This window comes from Tasmannia lanceolata, unplaced genomic scaffold, assembly GCF_043159265.1.
Source record: "Tasmannia lanceolata isolate RefF3 unplaced genomic scaffold, GAP_Taslan_0.1 ptg000003l, whole genome shotgun sequence".
Lineage (NCBI taxonomy): Eukaryota > Viridiplantae > Streptophyta > Magnoliopsida > Canellales > Winteraceae > Tasmannia > Tasmannia lanceolata.
Genome location: NW_027518680.1, coordinates 41,596,957 through 41,622,519, shown reverse-complemented (window position 1 = coordinate 41,622,519; position 25,563 = coordinate 41,596,957). Strand labels below are relative to the sequence as shown.

At 39.4% G+C, this 25,563-nt stretch overlaps 2 protein-coding genes across 5 annotated transcripts; one reads left to right on the top strand and one right to left on the bottom strand.

The window, feature by feature from the left end:
* Positions 1–793: 793 nt before the first annotated feature.
* On the bottom strand, positions 794–12,727 carry LOC143854685 (uncharacterized protein At1g76660-like). 2 transcript variants are annotated; one of them, XM_077364782.1, is made up of 3 exons: positions 12,142–12,727; positions 1,912–3,082; positions 794–1,312 (listed from the first exon to the last, which is right to left on the bottom strand). In XM_077364782.1, exons 1-3 carry the CDS (start codon positions 12,250–12,252, stop codon positions 1,095–1,097), a joined length of 1,500 nt encoding a protein of 499 aa, XP_077220897.1. In that variant the 5' UTR covers positions 12,253–12,727; the 3' UTR covers positions 794–1,094. The 2 variants fall into 2 exon arrangements, with proteins under 2 accessions (XP_077220897.1, XP_077220888.1); XM_077364773.1 differs by having other exon boundaries at positions 1,912–3,085; positions 12,142–12,726.
* Positions 12,728–18,488: 5,761 nt separating this feature from the next.
* On the top strand, positions 18,489–23,878 carry LOC143854668 (uncharacterized). Of its 3 annotated transcripts, none has more exons than XM_077364761.1 (2): positions 18,489–18,815; positions 22,079–23,878. In XM_077364761.1, exon 2 carries the CDS (start codon positions 22,207–22,209, stop codon positions 23,563–23,565), a length of 1,359 nt encoding a protein of 452 aa, XP_077220876.1. In that variant the 5' UTR covers positions 18,489–18,815; positions 22,079–22,206; the 3' UTR covers positions 23,566–23,878. The 3 variants fall into 3 exon arrangements, with proteins under 3 accessions (XP_077220876.1, XP_077220861.1, XP_077220870.1); XM_077364746.1 differs by having other exon boundaries at positions 22,074–23,878; XM_077364755.1 differs by lacking the exon at positions 18,489–18,815 and adding an exon at positions 19,219–19,335 and having other exon boundaries at positions 22,074–23,878.
* The last annotated feature ends 1,685 nt before the right edge of the window (positions 23,879–25,563 follow it).

Sequence of the window (25,563 nt, the reverse complement as noted above, 5' to 3'; positions counted from 1 at the left end):
CAATGACCACATTTAGACTTAGATTTAGATTAATCTATATTTAGGGTTCTGTCATTAGACGTCCAATTTTAAAAGTAAAGTGTCGCATCGGAAGACCTGACCGTAACCCCTTTTTACAAATCTGGGTCTTTGCTTAGGGAGATGCTAATGTAAAATAGGTAACAACTATGAAAATTTACATTTATGTCGTGTCTAATAACAAGGAAAAACTTAAATTTATACATAATATGATAATGGCTACAAAGGAAATTGTGTTTATAAGGGAGGGAAATCTGCCTTCATAAGATTTAAAATGACCTCCGGTTTGTTAACTAGAAAATCTTAAATTTATACGATAATAGCTACAAAGAATATTGCATTTATAAGGTATCTGAGGCAAATCTACCTTCATAAGGTTTAAAATGACCGGGGGTTTGTTTAATGCCTTCCTAGTTTTTCCATTATTAATGTTGATAGAAATGGTTTTTATAATGTTTAAAATAGTGGCAATCTTTTCAAATAGGTATAGGCTAATGATATTGGCAGCACCATGTTTTTATAATTCATCTATAATTCAGCTAACTCATCTCGTCCTTTATTATTTAAACAGCTGTGAAAGGTTATTACCGTTCTTAAAAAGCTTTTATAGAAGCCAACCAACAAGAGAAAAAGACAAGCTGGTTTGTGCAATTATTAAAACCTGGTAGTGCCAATATCAATATTAAAAACTAAAAAGGAACTGGTATTGCCACCTTAAACCTGATACACTCACATGTGATTGATTAGAGTAAATGGCAAGAACAGAACACAAGCATTCAAGCATGCAAAATCCTGTTTCCAATTGTGCATGGAGAAATTTGTTTTCCTAAGATGAAAGTGAGATCAAATACAGACACACATCTGGAATTACAAATAGCATGTCACGTATCAACAGATCATCAGAAATCAGAGCTTAGCGAAAAATACACTTAAACAGATTAAGTTAGAACATTACACCACTCAGAGAGAAACCCCAAACAGATTATCAACATCCGAGAATGCAAATATATAATTGCAAATTAGTACAGTTATACACTGATAATTAGTTAAGGTAGGCAAACCCATTTTGTTAAAATTTAACACCATGCAAGATCTCCATTCCTTTCGTTGATGCTCCTTCCTCTTCTATAATCAACTTCGGCATCTGAGACTGATATTATGCCTGATGAACGATTTCTCTTGCCCACTTTGATGTTGCCCACTTTTGCAATGAGTTGATCTTCACTGTTCTGTACATGGTCATTGGGATCCTTTGACACGAAAACATTCCCAGATGGCTTACATGATACAGGATCTGAGGCAAATAAAAGGAATGGTTATTGTGAAGTATAGAATCTTGGTTTATCAAGTAGTGGGATAAGGGCAAGGAGAGGGTGCGAGCGGAGAAGAATTGAGAGAGCATGAGTGAGTGTGAGAAGTGGAGGAAAAAAATAGGGAAAATAAAAACTCTACTCAAAATAGGTTTTTGTTTTCAATTTTTTCAGCCACGTCGCACCATCTCCTTTCTCATGCCCTCTCAGTTATTTCTCTCTCCCAGTCACCTACCCCCCTTTAAACACTTGGCAAGCTAAATATTCCATCAAAAAAGTTTCATGGCTGCCAAAGATGGCCTAAAGGTAAATAATATTCATCCTGGTTTGCCTCAGATACTAAAATGCAAGCAATCCAGAGGCGTTTATATCCTTGAAAACTGCTCGGCATTGTAATTTGAAGCATGGGGCATCAAGTTTCCAGATTGCTTACAAATTCATGATTTGAGGCAATGATGAATATAAATTATAACCGAGTTTTAATAGATATACCCTTACTACATTTTATAACCTTCAGACACTGCACTTTTGTACACTGAAGCACTTGGTTGTAAATAAAAATCATGTCAATAAGATGAATCACCTGAAGTTCCATCACAGTAGTTGTTTTCCTGCACTTTACCCTCAGATCCCTTAACAATGTGGTTAAGGGCCGAAATCATGCCTTTGGGGTCCAGCAAGTTTGGCTGTGCCATCCGCATTTTCTCTCCTCCATTTGGCATTTCAGACATTGCACATTCTTCCATGCGTGGTTTATTGGAGGCAAAAGGAATCATGGTAAAGGAGTCCTCTAATACGTCAGAGATCTCCACATAGTGAGGAGTACTAATAATTTCATCAGCACTGAATCCAAAGGATGCTCTGTAAGCTTCAATTTCATCTACATCTGTTTTGCATGTTTTATTTTGCCTATTTTGGTACGCATTTCCGCCATTGGAGTAGGCATCGGCTTCCCTGGAAAGACTTAGCCTCCCTCCACAATGAGGATAGGATGAATAAGACTGCTGGGCCTGGTCTAGATAAAATTGTGGAGAGGTTGCAGGGCAAAAGAAACTGCAATCTGGTGACAGCATGAAATTTCTGGAGGTAGCATTGTCGAGCCCAAATAACTTAGAGGAACTATTCTTGGGGAAATCACGTTCAGGAAAAGGTGATGACTTGCCATCGCTGAAGGTTCCTGATACTGGTGAAAGGAGACTGCTTGCAGGGCTTCCAGGATAAAGAGGATATGTTGCTTGAAGGTCACTTGTAGTACCATAACGTGCTGACATGAAGGGCATGCCATTCTCTTTGCCAGTATTTTTAAGATCCATGGAAGAGGAAAGAAACTGAGCAAAAGGCACATCTGGGGATGAGGGAGTGGTAGGGTGAGCTAACTCCGGTGGAGGAGTGAGAGGAGCAGTAGATGGCTCTGTTGTAAAGGTTGAAAAAACAGGTGGAGAGACCAGTTGAGTTTCATGGGCATATGGACCTGTAGTAAACATGGTTGATGGACCCCCAGGAGAATTGGCAGACAATGACAAAAAACAACTGGGTGATTGAGCTGTTGAGGGGAGGGCAGAATTTGTGAAGGAGGCTGGGGAGGATGGTGGAGCAAGAAGAGAGAGTGTAAGTGTTATAGTTTGGTTAGATAACCCAACAGGCTGAGGTCCGTTACTGTTTCCATCCGGTATGCGAGAAGCGGGAACAATACGTTTTCCTCCCTTCTGTGATCCAAAGCATGAAAACCCACCCCAGCAACCACCCCATCTCCTCTGCTGCCAAAATAGATAAGCATGTACTATTTTGTTAAATTTTATACAAGTACCTATGTGCCAATCACATTGAAAAATAGATAAAATCCATCAGAACGCTTTTTTATTTTTATTTTGCCTTTGGATGCTCCGGTGAGAAGAGGCGACTCGTGCCAAATTGATGGAGTAAAAAGAGATAGGGTCAGACCGAAAACAACTTGGGTAGAAACAGTGAGGAAAGACTTGATAGCTAGGAAAATAACAAAGAACATGACCTTGGATAGGATGGAATGGAAGAAAATGATCCACGTAGAAAAACCCAACCAGAACAAGGATTAGAGCCGGGTAGATTCCTTTTACCTTCTTCATGAATTTTTTCTAAAGGATTCATTTAGCCGACCCCAACTAGTTTGGGACAAAGGCTTTGTTGAGTTGAGTTGAGCTGAGTGTTAAATGAAAACAGAATCGCACACTTAACGTGCACCAGCTATAATAGTTTGTTCACAATAGCACATGGTCTACCCAGGTAATTTGAAGAATTATGATTTCTTTTTTCTGAGGTTTCAGTTCACTGTTCTAAAGTATCTCATGCAAAGCTCTCTTAGGCAATGCAATTACCAAGAGGAACAGTTTTCAGTTCTTTAAACACTTCCTTAAAACAGGTATCCAACGTCCAACCAACTATTTCCCTAAAATTCAGGAAATACAAGTACATAGAAGGGTTAAGTAGACTAAAGGTTTATTTAGCACCACCCTTTAGGTGTCAGCAACATAATTACCAGGAAGCTTAAGAATCATCCAACCAATATTCTACAAACACCAGCTAGGCTGATAAGGAAACATGATCTCTGAGACATATCAGCCTGTTGTCCATCATTACGAAACCTAAAGTTTAAAACATCAGAAACCAAGATCAATAAAAAATACTCAAGGCAATCTTTTTGTGGCCTGGTTTCGACATTTTAGATTCCCATTTGACAATTATTTGTGATATCATGCCAAGGAAGCGCATGATAGATACATGTGAGGAACAGATATAATCTACTTCTAAAAAGCATAACCCACTGCGCAATCATGTAATATTATGAAAAGAGAACTACAAGCAAAACAGGAGCCCATTTCCGAAAAAAAAAGGAAAAAAAGGTCCTTGGTATCATGACACATGCATGAGACAAGAAACAGAGCGTAAATCGTCGAGCCAAGTCAGTTTTTTAACAAAATGGAAAAATTAGCCTTATTTCAATGTAAATTTTCAAAAAGATACCTTGCAATCTCTGGCGGCCGAATGCAACCAATGCCAACCAGTCTCTCCTCCAGGCTAATACTGCATCTGAGAAAAGCCTAAGCCGGAGAAAGGTGGTCCACTGACCGCCGGAAAAATTATCTAAAATCTAATGTTGATTTTTCGATCAGTTTTCCAGCAGCCGGCAAACCATGCATTTCTGGACGGACTTTTGTCCGACGCAGTATTGGCCAGGAGGAGAGACCCCTGCCAGCCATTGTCCCATGCGGTCGCTAGCAAGGGCCTTAATAGAGATGGCATCATTAAAAAACTTCACCCTTTTTTTTTTTTTTTTGAGACGAAAAAAAAAAAAACTTCACCCTTAATCAAGGGTAGTTTGTTAATTTAGGCCTTTGTTTTTCTGCCCAGTTCTGAAAGTCTTTTCCTTATGTAAATTACGGAAATTTTAAACAAATAATCAATTGGCTGCACAATTGGAGACCTAATATTTCTTGGAGAATGTAGTATGTACACAACAAATTTCTCATACCTCTATTATTTACTGTATGATATTATAACGTAAGAACACCCTGTGACCACTAACAGTAATATAAAACTTAAAAAAAAAAAAAACAGTAATATAAAAAATTAAAAGTGTTAAGAATAGAAAATCATATCATATGCCACTGATTAAGGGACTAATCCCAAGTCTCATTAACCTCCAACATAACACTTTCTGTTCATGCTTCTGGTATGTGGGTATCTTTTTATTTGGATATAAAATGTATTACAGAGAATAGTCAAGCAATTTCCTTTTGACAGTTAAAGAAATATTATTCATCCAACATGAACATCTTATATAATCTGTTTAAGAAAATGGTTCAGATAAATGTTAGTTGAATAATAAACAAATAATAACGGTATGATACAAATATATACACCATTATAAAAAAAATATTTTCAATAGTTTTTTGTTTAATAAAATGATTAATAGTTACTATCATATCGCTAGAATAAAATAAAAAATGACACGGCATGACATTTATTGGCAACAAGAAGTTTCAATTTTTCTTTTTTGAATGGCAAGAATTAAAACAAGCGAAAGAGAAACAGCTAAAGAAGAAAAGCTTTTTGAATGACAAGAATTAAAACAAGCAAAAGAGAAACAGCCAATGAACAAAAGCTTTTTGAATGGCAAGAATCAAAACAAGCAAAAGAGAAATAGCCAAAGAAGTGCCATCCCTCCATCAGCCCACTTTCTCATACCTTTCACCCTAATGATTAGCCTTCACTAAACTCTTGTGGTCATGTTCTTAACCTCCAAATCCTAACTCTTCTTTCCCAAACTCTTAACCCGTACCGCGCACCCTACATCAAAGTGGTATTAGAGCTTCTGCTACCATGCACCAATAGGTATCCGAGCTATCTAAATAGGAGATATCATCTCCCTTGTGATCTTGAGCTGGGAAGACAAGAGTAACCACCATGGATCAGAAAAAAATTATTGAGCTTCCCCTTCGGCCTCTTGACCTCTTCTTCACCTCCGGCCTCCGGCTCCAACTCCTCTTCTTCTCTCTCACAGATTCGACTAAGAGGCGATGCCTTTTATAATTAGGGTTTGTAACTTTGTATGCCTTTTAGGGCTTTGGATGTGGATTGCTATTTAGGGTTTCGGTTTTGATTTTGAAAGGGGAATTGAAAAGGCCAGCTGTGACACATTTTGCAATGTGCTTCCTGACATTGAAGAGTCTAAGAGAGAGAAAGGCGGGCTTGATGCAGATGTTTGCCTCGGATGATTGGCAAAAAAGCCCATATTCCAAAAAAGCCGATAGGAGCAAGATACGCGAAATTGTGTTGGGCGATTCCACATTTTGGCCTAGTGTGTATTATTATTTGAAATGCACATCCCCTTTGGTGAAAGTTCTACGCTTAGTGGATTCAGATGAGAGGCCTGCCATTGGGTACATTTATGAGGCTATGGACCGAGCCAAAGAGGCCATTGCAAATAATTTGGGCCACATAAAGAAGAAATATGAGCAAATTTGGCATATCATTGATGAACATTGGGACATGCAACTTCATAGGCCCTTGCACGCAGCGGGTTACTTTTTAAATCTGCGGTTTCAGTATGAGGACTCAAATGGCGTGGATATTGAAATTAAGGTGGGGCTATTGGATTGCTTAGAAAGAATGGTTCCAAGTTCAAAAGAGATGGTGCTAATTCATAACCAAATGGATAAGTTCAGGAAAGTAGAGGGTCTCTTTGGACGGGGAAATGACAAAGTTAATGAGGAAAGAAAAGCTACCAGGTAAATTCTTTAAGTAAAATTTACTTAAATTCTTATCTTATTATTTAGAAATTATCATAATTATTTTTTGAAAAAATAGGTTTATGGTGGGACACCTTTGGAGATGAATGTCCTGAGTTGCAAAAGTTTGCAATTCGAATTGAAAGCCTGACGTGTAGTGCTAGCTATTGCGTGCACAACTGGATCACATTTTTTTTTTTTTATGAGCAGTTGGAGCACATTTGAGCAGGTAAATATTAGTAAGTCTAATTTTTTTATTCATATTTTTTTATTTGTATTCCTTTAATTTTTATTATTAACTTTTTTATTTTAAATACATTCAAAAAGAAAAAACCGACTCAAACAAAAGAGGTTGAATGCACTTGTATTTGTAAAATATAATCTTCAACTTCGAGTTCGCAATTCAAAAAGGAGGGACAACAAATGATTTGATCATATTTCGTTATCTGACATGTACTCGGACGATGAGTGGATAACGGAAAGAGATGGACATGTGCTTCCTAAAGACACGACTTGGCTGGATGTGGGTGAATGTTTTGTGGAGGAAGTTGCAGGAGATGAGAAGGGCGCTGGCTCCAGTCATGCGCCTCAACAAAAGAAAAGACGTAAGCTATTTATAATTTCTTTTCTTAGTAATAAAGACATGATTTATTGATATTCATTCATGTAAATGTAACAGGCGTTAGACACCTCAACAAAAGGAAGGACAAGCGCTAATTGCAAGATGAAGAAGAAGAATTTGGCTCTGCTCCCGACACAGATGATGAAGATGAGGGTGTTAACATTGAGGGAGGAACTACCGATGCCGATGACGAAGATGATGATGAGGATGTGGATGGGATCGACGACATCCACGATCTATATTTTATACAATCATGATATGCTTCAAGTTTCGTTTTGTGGTTGATGTGTGAGACTTTAAAGTATCATATGTTTCATGCGTTTTGTGGTTGATGTGTGAGACTTTAAAGTTGTTTTTGAGACATTATAGAGAGAATAAATGGATTTTGGCATTTTGGTAATGAATGGTTAATTAATTTTACTTATGACAATCGGTTAAGTGGTTATCAAGCATTTCATGTTATTTATTTTAATGGTTTTGAATGGAAAATTGATAATTACTCTTTTTATTGTCATTTATAATTTTTCCTATTTTTTATTTATTTTTCTGATTTTTACATATAAATCTGAAAAACTCTTACGATTTACGATTGGACCCCTCTTACGATTTACGATACGATTCTGATTTTCAGAACCTTGATGTATACTATAATCAAGGCTCACTTTCATAAGCCATAAGGCGATTCACTTAAACAATGACATGTCGTCTCCACTCACCTTTCGGATGTTCGATTCTTGTCGAAGTTGAACCGGACTTATTGTTGACAATTACAACAACTTCTAATTTGACACCCAACCCTCTCTACATTCAATCATATAGGATATGAATTAGAAACAGGGTCCGAGTAATTGAAGGCCCAATTGGATGTCAGGCTGGAAGGGATTGAGTACAACTGTTGCAGTGTTGGTTATCTTCATTCTTTGAATTCTAGTGGCAAGTTTTCCGATCAATCTCCATAAATCTTGGAATCCTCGCTCAGCTGCACAACAAAATTTTAGGAACTCTTCTCTCCAGACATACTCTTGCTGTTTTGAAACTTCTACAGTCGCAGAGGCTTCATTCTGTTGGTTTGATACCGAACCTCCTATAAACCATCCATGAAAAGCCAACAATATCATGGTGATACGGCTTCCAAAATCACTAGATGCACCCATGTATAAGACTGAACACAAGTAGAAAACATGCAGATAAGAAAGAAATAAATAACAGAACTCAGACCAATTCAAAGAAAATGACAAACAAGCAAACGAGAACTGAAAATCTCATTCAATTATACTACTAAAATCCATCCCCTTATGTATTTATAGAACCATGCTATGTCCACTCAGATAAAGTAAAGTTCTACTCTAACTCTAACTGATCATTAAGCTTACATAATCCCTTGATGGGTCTTTTGGAATTGGATCATAAACCATATACTGAGACCATTCAACTTGAGAGACAAAAGGGAAGGCAGATCATTGAAAAGAAAATTAATTAAATGGTATGCTGAAGAGAAATAATCACTGAAAGAAAGAAGAGATGCTAGAGCTGCAACGAGTGGGGAATGGAGTGGAAAGATGATACAGGGTAAGCTGGAGAAAGAAGGGATGGATGCAAAAGCCTGAAATTTAAGGAACCGTAGTTGATCAGAACAGTCCAACTTCTTTCCTACTTCAAGAGTGCAACCTCTCAGTTTCCAAACCACTGATAGTAGTGACTTCTTGGGAATTCAAAGGGCAAGTGCTATCTCTATTCCAGAAATTAGGGACTGGATTCGTATGATTTGCCCCCAAATTTCCCATCGAAGGAGGTCGGCAAATAACCTAGCTGATCAATTGGCAAAAGAGGGGGCATTCTTGGAATCGACCGCTATAATCATACCCGACTTTCATTTGGAGGATGTTAATGGGTAGTTTTGGATGTATTCTTTTTGTTGTTCTATGCTTCTGATGTAATACTTGATGGTGACAACTTGTCCCTGGCTTGTAATTTTCATCATTAGTAATATATAGTCATCTTTTAAAAAAAAAAAACAGTGCTATCTCTTTTGAACTTCCAATAGAAACTACCATAATTGGTTACAAGGAATTTGGTGAACAGCACCCTCTGTCAACTGATTACCAAAACATTCCTCATACCCATAGTGTGTTTGTCCATGTTTTCATTAATGCAGGTATGTTGAAGACCTTAGGAAACCCTTACCATCAAAGATCGTTGAAGTGACTAATTCCCGGAAATAGGAGGCGTTGAGGACAGTATCCTAAGTAGCACAAAAAAAAAATCCAACAATAGTCTTTAGGATTGTCTATCCAAGATCGTTGAAGTGACTAATTCCTGGAAATTGGGAGCATTGAGGATAGTATCCTAAGTAGCACAAAAAACAATCCAACAATAGTCTTTAGGATTGCAAATGTCCTACCAGAGCACACGCACATGGAAGGGACAGTATAAACCGATGCTCAATGGCTGATTAAAATGCCGTCCAAACAGTTCCTGGAATTATCATGTCTCCTCCTACCAACCAAGATCAACAACAGTCAAGGCAAAACTCCACTTGCCTCAAAGGCATTTTGATCATCTTTAACATCTTGAAAAACCGATCGTATGTGTCAACATTTAACTGAGCAGAAATCTTGATGATAACAATCAGATCCAAGAGAAACCAAATAGCAAATGAAATCGCTTGACAGGCATGGAGATTCAACACTTTTAGATGGAATGATCACAGTGGAATCAACATGCACAGTAGCGATGGACAGATCAATTGTTTCACTCTAAATTTCCATCACAATTCAAGGGAGTTTCATCTCATAAGTTCAATTAAATTCTAATGCAACAATTCTCGGTTCTGTCCCAAAGCACCTCATTTAAATTTCTAAACCCAAAAGATGCAGAATCCAAGTCGAAAGGAAAAGAGCCAAGTGACAAAATCCAGAACTGATTGACTCAATCAGAGAATGAACATATGAAGTAAATCACAGTATTAAGCTTAGTATTCAGAACTTGCTGTTACATGAATGGAATCTTGTGCCATTTAACCAAGAATTGAAATCAGAGGGATAGAATCCACTTACATATCAAAGAGCAACCACAAAGATTCTATTTCTTGGTATCATCCATGGCAGATTACATTTCCCTGTGTTCTTCTTGGTGTCTCTACGATAGAAACATTAGATCCAAACATTAGATCCAGTAAGACGCATGAGCAGAATCTTGATTTCATGCTTGATCTTTTCACAGAAAAGAAAATTCATGAGGCGAGGAGACGCCAAATGTAGAATTGGACACTGAATTCCTTGATCCACTCATCCACAAGGAGATTAGGTCTGGAGAGAGAACAGGACGGCTGAAATATCAAATATTCAACTTGCAAGCCTTTCTCTCTCAAAATGAAATTCCTCAAGAGAATTCTCCAAGGAGAAAAATCTCCTTCCAACCGAAAGTACAAGTCCCCGAATTTCAGGTTCCAAATACAATGTAAAAAAAAAAACTAAATGACAAAATGAGATGAATTTGGCTTTTATAGCCCATTACACCTTCATATTTCCAAAACTACCCCCAATTTGGACAAATGACTAAAAGAATATGAAACAAGACACAAATACCTAAACTACCCTACATGATTAGCCAAAGAAAAATACAAGCTAATCCTATGCTAATGAGCATCAAAAGAGAAGGTACAAGAGGCAAGTTTCATACCCATAAAACTGTGGAATCAAAGGATTTCAGAGTGGAACCAGCACTTAGGTCATTATTTAGCAACTAGATTTAATATTTTTCTACTAGCATGAAATTATCATAATTTCAAGCCCTTTAATAAACGTAATAATCATGATTTCTGTATTCCCGAATAAGGAAAATCAAGGCTGTAGCTTAATTGGATAGTACTTTGTGCAGCAACGTTGTGGTGACTTGCTTTATTCCAGATATCCTTGCAGAAAAAAGGTGAAAGGCAAAATACAGTCCAGTTAGCAGGAAGTAATGCAGACCAAGAAATCTCGGATATCTTCCCCTTTGTAGATTTGTCAAAAATGCATGCTTAATACATATAATATAAGCAAATATCGACAATAGAAACAGCAATTACCAAACGCACACACAATTTTGATCCATAAGCTGGGATTTAACCCACAACCTCGTGGCTGGGCCAAGAGGAACTTTCAATTTTCAATAGAGATACAACTCAAAACAAAATCAGTCCTTGAAAACGATGAGAACCACCAAATAAAAAGAAATGAGAAAAATCATTCAAAATAAAAAGAAACGAGAAAACCTAAAGCCCAACTGATGTATGCGGTTTCAACCCGGATACAAAACAGTGAAGTAGAAAAATCACATCTTTACTAAATTCTGACCCTTTGTCGCCGTTACACCTCAATTCTGCTGAAGAAATCAGTTCATTTTCATATTGAAATACCAGATTTTAGATAAAATACGGCCGATCAGACAAGTAACGAACATACAGCTGTGGGTCAAACAAATGGGGATTGAACCCGATGGCAAATTCCAAGAAAATCAGACATGTTGGCAAAATGCCATCCAACAACTCCAGTGGCAGGAAACCTAACTTTAGCCCAAAAAAGAGACAAGAGCCACACAACTAAAACTAGAGAAAACCAAATAATCTGATTCTCTCAATCTCAACATTCTATTGCCAATCCCATCCATCTAGTAACTCAGAATCAACTGCACACAATTGACCCTTCTCCGCGCAGCACCACCCCCATCCAAACCCTTCTCTTCTTTTTTCTCACAGTATTATGTGCATTAACCTCTAATCTCTACTAGATCCCATCGAATAATGACCTCCTAGATCTAATGTAGCAAGCATCAACCCTCCAAAAACCACACCACTATCTTCCATGAGCAAATGCATAAATTCTAAATAAATTACAATATTCAACGAAAGCATGTTCCTCAGAATGCATAGATGAAGAAAACATACCCTTTCCTGCGGTGGTGGAAATCTCGCCTCCGCAGTGCCAATAGCCGTTGCTGCAGCGCTAATGGACGCCCCACCGCTTCTGTTTATATTTCCTCCGCCATTGCTCGCCATGATTCAGAGCATCCTTCACATTTTCTAACCCTAAAACTAACAAAAAAGAAGAAGAGAGAGACCTAAAAAGAAGCAAAATATGAGATCGCCTTTCGACTGTGAGAATCAAGAGATCTGGAATTACGAGAAAAAGGAATGAGAAGGGACAGAAAAGACACAAAGAAAGAGAAACGAAGGACGAGAGCTACAGCTGAATTAATAGAAGCTTTTGTGGGGGATTTTGAGATGCCATTGAAGTGACAGATTCGGAGCTCTCTGAAACTGGAAAATGAAGGAAGCAAAATGGTGGTGAAGTGAAATGATGCGTGGGATAAGAAGGGGTGCGCCGCCTAAAATCGGACCTCTTTTTCGTCCTTGAGTCCGCGATCTTCGCTTCTCTGTTCCCACTAACAGGTTTTTTTTCGATCTCTCTCTCTCCCAATCTAACCAGTGTCGTGTGTAAAAGACGAGGCGAACCCCGAGGTTTTAGGTTCGGACAAAGCTTTGGAACTAGGCTTGGAAATGGTTGGGAGCTTTTTGAGTCGTCTAATACGGAAGAAACCACTCCCTTTCCCACAATACCCCTACTTTCTTTTTCCACTTTCTTTTTCCCAAAGCATCTCTTTCGATTGGTAGCTTTCACCTAAAATAGTCCTTGCTTTGTACTACAACTACGTCAATGCCACTGTGTATTTTGGCTTTCGTTTCATTTTTATCATTCTAAAGCTTACGGAGCGGTCAATGCCACTGTAGTTTATTGTTTCTCTCTCGTCTTTTTTCTTTGGGATAATTACATTTACACCCCCCTCTAGTTTCTGACACATCCACTTCAACCCCTGTAGTTTAAAAAGTGACAAAGACATCCCTTCTAGTTTCGTTTTGTTTAAGGTTTGCCCCCTCAGCTGAAGGTTCGTCCATAGATTGAAGGGTTAGGATGATCCGATGGAGCTGATTTTTTGGGCACACCCTATCTATGTCAGGACCCATCAAATGAACGCTTTGGATCATCCAAATAATGTGGGCCCATACCCGAATCCAAACACTACCAAACGCTTTGGATTCAGGTATGGGCCCACATTATTTGGATGATCCAAAGCGTTCAATTGATGGGTCCTGACATAGATAGGGTGTGCCCAAAGAATCAGCTCCATCGGATCATCCTAACCCTTCAATCTATGGACGAACCTTCAGCTGAGGGGGCAAACCTTAAACAAAACGAAACTAGAGGGGATGTCTTTGTCACTTTTTAAACTATAGGGGTTGAAGTGGATGTGTCAGACACTAGAGGGAGTGTAAATGTAATTATCCCTTTTTCTTTTTCTCAAATCGACTAGGTCGAGACTCAACGTGATGCGGATACACGTAGCGACTTGGAACGTTGGATACTACTATACTGGGCAATTTGGCAAGGGAAATGATAAATGCGCCCCTTTTCATCAATTGGGACACCCAACTGCAGTGTATCAATTATTGTAGAGGGGTTGATGTACTTCAAGTCAGAAGGATTCATCGGATTAGATTGCCACGTGCACTGCTGCTGGGTGTCCCATGTGATGAAAAGGGGCGCATTTATCATTTTCCTCGAGCAAAAGGCAATTTCGCAGCTAGCTTGACTTTTTGGTAGATTTTCTTTTTTTCATTTAATTCATATGAGGCGGCTATTCTATCATGCAAAACCAGCCCCTGTTGGGGGTAAAATCGGCACTAACCATTGATGGTCGACACAGGGCACTTCCGAATAATTAGAAACCGGCTCACTGGTTTTAGAATGAATTACTACGGGACTTTATCCTCTCCTTATAAATAGCAACGTCTCTAGTTAGGAAACCGTCCCTCAAAGAGGTAATGCACTCTAAGGAGGTGGCTTTCCAACTAAGGGAATTCTATTAAAAAGTAACTTGCTCGTTTAGGAAATAGGATATCTATAAAAAATAGATATAAACTTATCTCCTGGGAAAGTCGACCAATTGGGCAAGACTCCTAAAACAGTAAGATGCTAATCATTATGGACTCTTTTCTCTATAAAAATGGACCCTTGCACTCATAATGGAACTACGTCTGACTTGATCATCAACAAAGGGGTACGTAGGCAACTTGGAAAAATCAAGTTCAATCACATCCCTTCCCATTCACCCTCGTTAGTAAGACTTCTGAACTTCATCTCCTTCCTTTCAATTTTCCTGTGATACCAATCTTTAGCTTAAATATTGAACTATTGTCCGGAACCATAATCCCGGGTCTGCTAACATCTTCCCTGTGAGTGCAAGTTGCTTACAGGATCGACTCTATCCCCGCTAGATTGTGTCAAGCAAATTTCGGTATCATCAGCCCCCAAAAGAATTTTCAAGAAATTGAGTAGCAAATCCCCCCCAAAAAAATATAGCCCATCAATGATACTTTCTCTCTTCAACGACCACACCAAAAGGTTGAAAAGACTTAAGTTGATTGACGACTCCGTTCTAAGTTAAAGCTTGAGACGAGATTTCTTTATATTTTAACTAATCGTGCCGAAATCCGCTTTGATCGGATGACCTAGAATGGTACTTCAAATTGTGCTCCTCTTGCTCTCAAAGAACACACGGTAGAGGTCCCGAAGTTTGGACTCCGAGGAGGCTCTCCAACGCTCAAGTCCGAAATCGACACAACAGGAGATAAACTGAATGATAAAAGAGCAGAGTAACGGTACGAGTGCTAGATCTTCGACACTTACCTCCGAATAAAGTTGTTCTTCCAAACAAGACCATTCACAAGTCCTTAGACCTGATTGATCTTATTGGTCTATCGGCCCGTTCTAGGGTCTTAGTCTATATTATAGTGATTCTATTATAGAGTCATATTCGGATATAGCTATATCTTAGATCAAACCCTCAAGACCAATAGTGATACTCAACAAGGAATTCTTCGCCCTAAAATTAGGGATTGACATCTACAATTTTGTTAGAGCGGTAAGCCTATTAAATAGCCTGGCCAAGCAGATTTGATAAAATATTTATCGAAAAGTTTTATGAAATATTGAATTGTTTTCAAAGGATTTTACAAATGCATTTGGAGGTCGAACACCGCTTGACCAAAATGGTATACCAAGAGTGGGCCAAGAGGGCAAATGGTGTCAACCTCCCATATGACTCAACTCAGTAGATGTAGTTACGAAGAAAGGACTTGCACATACATGATGTGATTAGAGGTGAGATGATCTGAAGGTCATCTTCAGGGTTACGTCTCGATGGAGGGCAATGACTTAATGAGAGTATATTTTAACTACCGAGCGATGTCGTAGTGGGACCCACCATAGGGTTCTGCAGGATCGACCGTCAAATTCCTGCAACGATCCCACTCATAACTCAAATGACCCGGTAACATCTAAATGGATCAGGGTTCCGCATTTTATGTAGTTACACAGACGAACAGGATCTGTTAGATTAATGTGGATATTAATTAGGTATATATATGTTGATATATGTATATATATATATATATATATACATATATACATGTCTTTGTTAAGTAAGTAACAAGAGACAGTAAGAGAATTTTTTTAAACAAATTGGAGCCGAAATAACTCCCATTGGATGTGCGTTATTAATTAATTAAATTGTTAATTAATTAAATTTTATTATGTATTATTAATTTGATTAATAATAAGCATAATATGTGTAATCCAAATGAGGATAGTTATTCCCAAACCGGTTTTGCAAAAGTTGTGGAATTGAGAATTGGGATAGGACTACACATTTGGATAAGGTTTATGGGGCCCACAACACTCCTAAATCAGTTGGAGAGCTGGGGAAAAGAGTCCCAATTGCTCAAGGACATTGAGTTGCACTCAAACTCTTTGCTGGATAAGAATTGCTAAATTGTAGAATCTATAAGCAAACAATTTGTTTCCAACACCAACTCTTCTGAGATAAGGCCACAAGGGCTGGAGAGAGGCTTCCATACACATTCTCCCATGTATCTTGAGTGTCTCCACACAGCCTTGGAGGTTTCGGTGAGTTCCATTCACTCGAGGAGTCTCAATTCAATTTGGTTTCTCAATTGGATAGGAATTGGGAGAGAGAAACAAGGATTTATGAAATCAAAACTCTATTTTCTATAAATGAGAAAGGGTTGAACGAAATTTTGAGTGAGGAATGCTCCAAAATTCATTCCCCCTTGCTTCCCCTTTTGGGATAATTATTTTCCATCTCTCTCTCTCTCTCTCTCTCTCTTCCAATTGAAAAAGTTTCAAAGACAAAGGCTTCCAATTAATCTCTTTATTCTCTACAACAAAGGTACAGATTAGATCAGACCTTAAAGATGTGAATAAGAGCCATTCACATCCACAATAGTCCGAGTAAAGAAAAAGACTCCATCAGTTCAACTTGCGGGGTTCGCGGCGTTCAGAACGATCGCAACCGTTCGAGGAATAGATCAAGCAGCGTGATTCCTTGATTTCTTCTTCAACGAGGTATTTCTTTATGTTTGATTAACATAATTAATTAATCTAGACTTTAGGATCTTGGGCAATTGTAAGATCGGAAATAAAAATTTAAAGTTCTATAAGATTTTATTCCGCTGCGCATAACTTGCCGGAAGTGGTTAACTTTCCTTCAAGTGGTATCATAGCAACTAGGGCTCAGATTAGGGGATTAAATTAACCAAAGATAGATCATGCAGTATATCCGCTGTGATTACGGACGTTCTATCCTGACTATCTGAGGTTGTTAGTCCATAGTGTTTATTAATGAACATATGGACTGTTGTGTAAAGATAAGTAATTTTGATCTACTCAATGTGATTTTTAATGTGATCAACCTTGATGGTTAAAAAGTAGCCTCGAATACGAGTCCAACGCATCAAGAATCATTAAAATTCGATGAGCGGATTGGGAGATATGATTTTTACATTTTAGGCAAAAGTGCACTCTTTTGCTGATTTTTATTTCGGGAATTATATGTTTTATTTCATAATGGCCCCAAAGTTGTGAGAAACATTTATAGCCCAAGATTAAAATTTTCAAACATTATTTGGGTGTATTCTAAGCATAATCAATAACTTATATGTTAGTCCGAAATTTTTTTCTCCTATTTAGAATATTCGAAAATTATGCTATTATGAAAAGGTTCCCAAAAAATACTATTTTGAGCTTTTCTCGCTTAAACGACTTCATTTTTACGTGAATTTTTTTGTTCTAACTTCTGACATCATAAGGATTGATTTAATTTAATTTTAGCATGATTTGATCTCTATCGGTGAAAAGTGGGCAAAAAGGATTATTTGACCTCTATCCATGAATGAGATGCATATGGATAATATTTGTGGATATTAATTATTTATTTTTATGGTTTAATATTGCTGGAATATAGCAATTAAAAGTCTGCAATGTAATAATTAATGATTTTATTGGTTTATGTACTCCATCTAGGCAGTTGTGCGGACAACTGGTTTCCCATAGGCTCTGTTCACTTGCCTTCTTGAGAAAGGAAAGGAGAAGAAAGTAAGCCAAATTTTCCCGTGATTGGACATGATTTGACATTTTCCGCCGTTCACTTGTTTTCTCGGGAAAGCGGAATTACATAAGTGGAAAATATAAATAATGACGTGGAAAACCAACTTTCTTACACTTTCCCACTAAATTTTCTCACCAAAAGGATGGGAAAATCACTTTCTTGAGAAAACCACTTTTGCATGCATACTTTCTTTTCCTTTCTCGGCCAAGTGAACAACGGAATTTTCTCACAAAAGGAATTTTCTCACAGTTTCTTTTCCTTTCTTTTCCAGTTTTCCAGGTCAGATTCTTTTCGTTTCTTTTCTTTTCCTGCAGCTAGAAAACAAGTGAACAGAGCCATAAAGAATTTTTTTTGTTTTACATATTATTTAGGCTAGTGTAGGACACTAGGGTAGTTTATTTTCATATTACTGTAGACACCCCATTTTGTTTTGTTTTAATCAACAAATAAATTAGTGTGTTAAATCCATGTGAGAACCCCCTCTATCATTGATTTATATGTTTTAGGTCATTAATATCTTGATCTGACTTTACGGATCATCAATCGGGACAAAATAAGCTAGGGTCACTTCATAGCCCGGACCCTGATTCCATTCCGAGACCCGATTTCCGTAAATCGTTAGATCAATGGCAGATCTTGACCTGGGTCTAACCATCCAAAACCACCTAACCTCTCCTCTCATCCTAACCATCCAAACCTCACCTAACCTCACCTAACCTCTCCTCTCATCCTAACCATCCAAACCTCACCTAACCTCACCTAACCTCACCTAACCTTACCTAACCCCACCTAACCTTACCTAACCTCATCCTCTCATCCTAACCATCCAAAACCACCTAACCTCACCTAACCTCCTATCCCATTCTCCTATAAATACCCTCTCATCCCACCATCCAAGAAAAGAAGAAAAAGAACCCCTCTCTTAGAAAATTCATCCCTCTCCCTCATCTCTTCAAGGGTTCGGCCATCCTTGCCGGATCGGGTGATTTTATACGTTGGGTGATATATATCAAAAGCAGTCATTATCAAGCAAGGAATCATCTTCAAGGAATTACCATCAAAGAAAAATCAAACACAAAGTGGGTTTCCAAAGAGGTAGGCATTTATTTCAATTCTATGTAGGGTCTGTTTTCATGCATATCTTTTACTTTAAAAGAAAAACCATGTTAGGAAGCATGTAGGGTCTGTTTTCCCCCTGGTTAGCCTCTGGTTAGACCCTGGTTGCACCCAGGTTCGCTGCTGGTTGCACCCAGGTTCGATGCTGGTTGCACCCTGGTTCCCTACTGATTCGCACCCTGGTTCCCTGCTGGTTGCACCCTGGTTCCCTACTGGTTCGCACCCTGGTTCCCTACTGGTTCGCACCCTGCTTCCCTGCTGGTTGCACCCTGGTTCCCTACTGGTTCGCACCCTGGTTCGATATTGGTTCGCACCCTGGTTCCCTGCTGGTTCGCACTCTGGTTAGACCCTGGTTGCACCCAGGTTCGCTGCTGGTTGCACCCAGGTTCCCTGCTGGTTGCACCCTGGTTCCCCTGCTGGTTCGCACCCTGGTTCCCTGCTGGTTCGCACCCTGGTTCCCTGCTGGTTCGCACCCTGGTGCACCCTGGTCCGCACCCTGGTTTGTACCCTGCTTCCTCCTAGTTAGACCATGGCTAGTCTCGGGTTTGCTCCTAACTTAGACCCGACTCACTTGACCCTAACCATTAACCCAATCCAACCAAGTCATATCCCAACACAATCCGAGTCGCATGTCTGAATCCATTTGGCCGAATCTCATAAGCCCGCCCACTTTGAATTCCGAAAATTCAAACCCTTGATGATTCCAATATGCTCAATTCTTTGATGCAAATTCCCAATTCCAAAATCCCATTGCTATATCAATGTTTTTGAATCTCAAGTCCAATGCTCAAATACAAACCCGATTCCTGATCCAAATACCAAACCTGTTTTCCAAAATCCAAGCAACCTCCCCAACGGAACTACGTGTGGCTTGATCCCCATCGCGGGGTACGTAGGCAATTTGGTACTCCCAAGTTCAGTCGCACCTTTCTCTATCTTTCTCATTCCCTCACACTATTTCATCATCTCTTCCATCCCTTTTTTCACTAACCTCGAGAATTTAAATCGATTTGTCTTGTGTCTTTCAGAACCGTTGGATCACGGTTTCCGTCGTAAGGACCCTTAGAGCCCAATTTAGGAACACCGGTGTCGTGTCGTGTCCTAAGTTTTAGGGAGTCCTAGAGTTAGGAGTCCGGCCTCATCACGGACGCTTGCTATGTATAGCAACCGTGCCATAGGTCTAGTTACACTAGTCACCCAATCTTTCCCTAGGACAAGCCTAGTAAACTAGGATGTAAGGCAAACCTGCATTAGTCTAAGGGACCATTTGCATTTAGATGAGAATCATATAGCATCTTAGATGAAATCCTAAGATAATAAAATCTTCAACTTGAATTAAATAACTTCTCCTAAAACTGTTGAAACAGTCAATCCCGTCTAGGTCGGTGTCTTAGTTGAGTTAGGCATATGTAACTTAGCTTAGGTGCACCGAACTACGTCGACTCTGATCCCAGTGAGGCTTGGGTACGTAGGCAGCTTGGATGTCTGATGGCATACCACTCGCGAGTCGGCACCACAAACAAATTGTGGTGTTTTGTATATTAATTTTCTTGTAAATGCTTAATCAAATCACTTAGGACTTTCCATGAAATTAGAATTTTAGGAGAACTTTCACTTAGATTGAATCCAGACAAATTAATAAATCAAGATACACATTTAGGATTCACATTGAAATTAGATCATAGGATGCATGTCACTTAGTTCGCACATTAACATAGAGTTGAATGAGCCATTTAAAATAAATTTAAAAGAGTTAGCTTTTGGAATCGAAGACCGATTATCGGGCAAGAATGGTGCATGTGGTGGATAACTCCCCATACCTTCCATTCTCGTAACCAGGTAGCGAGTCTAGATTTCTGGTTAATTACGGGTCCTAGATCCCACATCTAGGTGGCGACTCTGTCAGTCTCTTTCGTGTGGAATTCGGATTGCCTTAGTGATCCCAAGTTCACAGGAAAGATTAATTCAAATCAATAATAAAATGCACACGCCAATCGCGTGGATACGAGAGACCAAGAGAGAGAGAGCGGCGGCTCGCGCCCCACACCCCTCTCGCGGGATCCGGGTACCACAGTCTGGCGACTCTGCTGGGGACCACCTAACTTCATTAAAATTTCAAAAGATAATTCATTTGAATTTAATTTAACTGGCTCATAAAAACTCTATACTTGTTAGATTAGTTTGTCTTGTTTTATTTTCTCTCATCACATTTTACTCGAACTTAATTTAACAAAACCTGAAGGCATCATAGATTGCGCGAACTTATTGCACACACTTACATCACTTGCATCTAAACCCTTGCATCTCACATTCACACACGTCCTATTTTAGGAACCCGGAGTGTTATCTAGCATGGTTGACTGGGATTTCATCACCTGGTGCCTCTGTGCTAGAGAAGCATTCCACCCTTAGCCTAGTACCTTTATGGTGCGTAAACGGATCTATTGTTCACGTACTGATACGCCGGACACTGGTACAGTATATCGAACATGGATTCGCGCTAAGGGAACTCTTGGCCTTACCCCTAGATTAACCCACACATGCATGTAGTATACGAACACATGTGCATCACATGTGTGAGCCTAGTTTAGGATATCCTACCCATTTGTGTCTAGATTAGACCGTAGTCCATCTTCCAATGGCTACGATCGGTCCTAGGTACACAAACAAAGTCATGAGTTGAGATCCTATCTCCACTCCGCTAGATTAGGATTAGGGTTGATGCCTTCAGGTAACACTGATAAAATGTGTGAAGAATAAAAACTTTCCCTTTGGGGTTAGGATATAAATCCCATCATTTCCAAAGATCTCATAGGATTAGTCATTCATGATCTATCCGTTGAAAGTAATCCTATGCAATCTCATCTTTTGATCATGTGTCTATCATTCGTCTTTTGTGGGATTCGATTGTGTCTTCATTGGCGGAAATTGTGTCTCAATCATTTGATCGTGCAATCTTGATGATCCAATCTTGCCTGTACCCTTGATCTCTTCCTCCTCTAGGGGCTACCTTTTTCAAGAATATTTCTGCTAAATCCTTCAGAGTTTACTCTCATAATCCTTGAACTAAGGGCATTCCCCTATGCGAATCTGTCATCATTGTCATGTCTTGGTCCTTTAGGATTCATTCTATTATCCCAATTACTTGCTTAAATGTGTAATATTTTTCAGTCATTGAGAAGAAACACTCCATGAATGTCAAGCTCATATACCTCGTGTTCATTATTTCCATGACAGAGCAGTAAACACCATAGCTAACCCTGCTACTCCTTGGGTTCGGATTTCTTCACGGTTAAAGAGAAAATCTGTCTCTCCGCCACCTTCCCTGAGAATCCCAGCATCTCCTTCTTTCTCAACCTCATCTTCGCCAATGGCAGACAACCAAGATGGTCTTCCACCCGCTGCCATTATCGATACTCTTACCTTGATTCTCCAGCAGCTTCAAGAACTCAAAGAAGAGAACCGAGTTATCAAGGCCCAGCTTTCTGAAAAGTTGGGGCCATCGTTGTCCAAAGATAAAGGGTCCATGCACCATACAGTTACTTCAGCCGCACCTGCCCAGCCAGTGTTCATTCCTATCCCTGACAAAACTGAAGAAGATTTTGAAAAAGAGCAGTACAGCGAAAATCGCAGCAGGCCTTCTCAGTCCATGGTTGATAAAGTAGTTATGGAGAAATTAGAAAGTCTTACCAGGAAGGTTCAGGACATTCAGTTTCAAGACCAAGGTGGTTTCAATCCGAGTGATCTCACACTGTTCCCAGAAATCCGTCTCCCAGCCAATTTTCAAATGCCGGACTTTGATAAATATGATGGTGTGGGTTGTCCAATCACACATTTGCAAATGTTCACCATCATGTGTCAGCCTCAAGGCTTATCTTCTGAGCAAATGGCTCAATTGTTCCCGGTTTCCCTGACCAAGGTTGCCAGGAGGTGGTTCATGGTCTTGGACAAGACTCGTTACAAGACATGGAAGGATATCGGCGAGCAATTCATCAGGCAGTTCAAATATGATGATGGTACAGAAATCACTAGAAAGGATTTGGAAAGGACCAAGCAAGACTCGAGGGAGTCCTTCCTAATTTTTGTGAAAAGATGGAGGAGAACAGCAGCGCAGATGATGGAGCGCCCTTCTGAGGAAGAGCAGGTCCAAATAATCATGAAAAATATTTCCCCCCAGCTCCAGTATCACATGTCGTTGCAGTATTATCCGGACTTCAAACACTTTATCGTGGCAGGCACCCAAATAGAGGAGGCTATGGCTCAAGGTGTGTTCAACCGAAGTAACCCGAATACCAGAGAATTCAGGAAGCCTCCATCAGCTGAAATTAATAACCTTTCCCGCTCCAAGCCTCAGCCTTCAAAACCTCAGAACCCCATGGTGATGGATTATACCCAACTTGCTGTCGCACCTCGGCCACAGGCCCAGACAGAATTTACCCCTCTCCCTCTTCCGCCATCTGAGATACTCAAGGAGTGTCTAGCTTCAGGTCGCATAATCCTGCCCGACATTAGGGCTCTTCCTAATCCTTTACCAGCAAATTGGCGAACAGATCAACACTGCGAATACCATAGAAATTCTGGCCATCTCACTGATAATTGCATTGCCTTAAAATTCAGAATCCAGAGGTTGCTCGACAATAAAAGCCTTGTGTTTGAGCCAAGTCCCGTTGCTACCAATAACCTATTACCGAATCATGCAGTACTGCCGCCAGCCGTTCGCAATGCTTAAATAACTGAAGGTTCAAAGGGGCACAGGTCCGGTTGCGAATCCAAAGTTGAAAGTACCATTTATGAGCCAGCTTTCACCGAGCCTCCGAAGCTAGACAGTTGCGGCAGTTAAAGTTTTAGTCGTTTACTATTTTATTTTGAGTCAGCCATCATGGTCAGTACAATTGTTGAGTCCGGTTCTACAGTTCTAGGTTAATGCCTAGTCTAGGCAAGTTATCTTTTGTTTTTCTTTTAGAGTTGTGAATCCTGAACATGTTCAGGATAGGTTGTCAGATGTAGTATCTTTTTCTTTAAATAAAGTTTCAGTTCCAATAGTTCACTTGTGTCTATTTCTTAAGTGTGCTTCTGATCTTAAAATAAGACTCCCTCCTCAAATGAGAACAAAATTGACGAAACTCCACTTGAGTCACAACGATTACTTGAACAAGAGGAGGAGCGCCAATCTCAGCCTTTCAAAGATGAAATTGAAGTGGTAAACACTGGCACTGAAACCTTGATCCAATAAATGCCGATTGAAAATACATTACCCTCTGAAGAGTGTGAAGAATTGGTAAACCCGTTTTGAGGATAAAAAGATGGTCCCGTAAGCGTTACCATTAATGTCAAGAGAAAGACCCAGATAGAAGGTTCAAGAAAGAATGAAGTGAATATCATATGCTATGCAAGGGGCATAGAGTGGAAATAACTTTCATATTTCCAATCAATGACCTTGGTTCTCAAATTCATAACATGAAGCCAACAAATTCAAGATAAGAAGTTCAAGAGCAAGTATTGAAAAGTGGTCATCAGATATCAAGAGTTACAAATCCATAGATGGAGGATGTCAAGGAACAAGTTTCGCTCTATGAAAGCCGAAAGCACGCATTAGAATCTTGAAAGAAGAAAATCCATTATCTTACCTGGAAATGCCGTCAAACTCCGTGAAAAAAAAAAAAAAAGAGGGACAAGTTCCAAAAGAAGAGAAGTTAATTGTTCCAGAAAGAAAAGAAAAAAGGAAAAAAATCAATTAACCTTCAAACAATTGATCTTCAAACTAGGGGCATTCGCCCTGAACTACACACGACCTGATTCCTACCTTGGGATATGTAGGCAACCTGTTCACAGGTTCGGTCGAAATCTTTGTTGAGCCTTAAGCCATTCTTTGAAAAGCCCTATCCTACCTATAAAAGTCCTTCTGGTGTTCAGAACTAATGAGCTAGGTCCCGAGACACAATAAAAAAATGAAATGATGATGAATAAGAAAAAGAACGGAGTTTGAAGATCTGCTAGACTGAAAACCTGAAAGGGCGGTCTAGGCAAAATTTAAGATCATTCCCCTGCTAAGTTGAAAACCCGAAAGGGCGGCTTAGGCAAAAGCTAAGGGGATAGCCTGCTGGATCGAAAACCTAGAAAGGTGGTTCAGGCAAAAGTTAAGGCTAGCACGGTCCGCCAAGTTAAAAACCCTGAAGAGGTAACTTGGTCACGGTAAGAGAATCAGTATAAGAAGGCTACAGCCGGTATCAAGACTGAAGATCAACTGAAATTCAAGCAAATTCAAGTGATATCCTCAAAACTGGGGGCATTGAAGCTAAGCAATCTTAAGGGACGTAATTAAATCCTTGAGGCATTACTGTTTTAAGGAAAAAGTCCAGTGTTTACTAATTGAAAAACTATTCCTCGAAAGGATAGACTTACCAAACAAAATATTAACTAAGTCAGAAGCATCACTGTGTTTGTCAGTATAGTCAGTCAATCTTTGTTATTCTAAGCTCACTCCTTCAGGGCTGCTCAATCCTTTGAGTAGTGCCTTTCATCTAAGTTTTCTCTTTAGAAAGAGTCAATCATCGTTCTTATGTCCAAATGATGTAACTGTCTTGGTGAAGGAGGCCCGGCCTAGGCAGCTCCCTGCAATTATACCTGAAAGGGTTCGAGATCTAGTCAAACAGCTACATTTCAAAGAAGATCAACTCAGAAGAGTTCAGAAGTAGAAACATCAGAAGGCCCAGCTTCCATAAAAAGA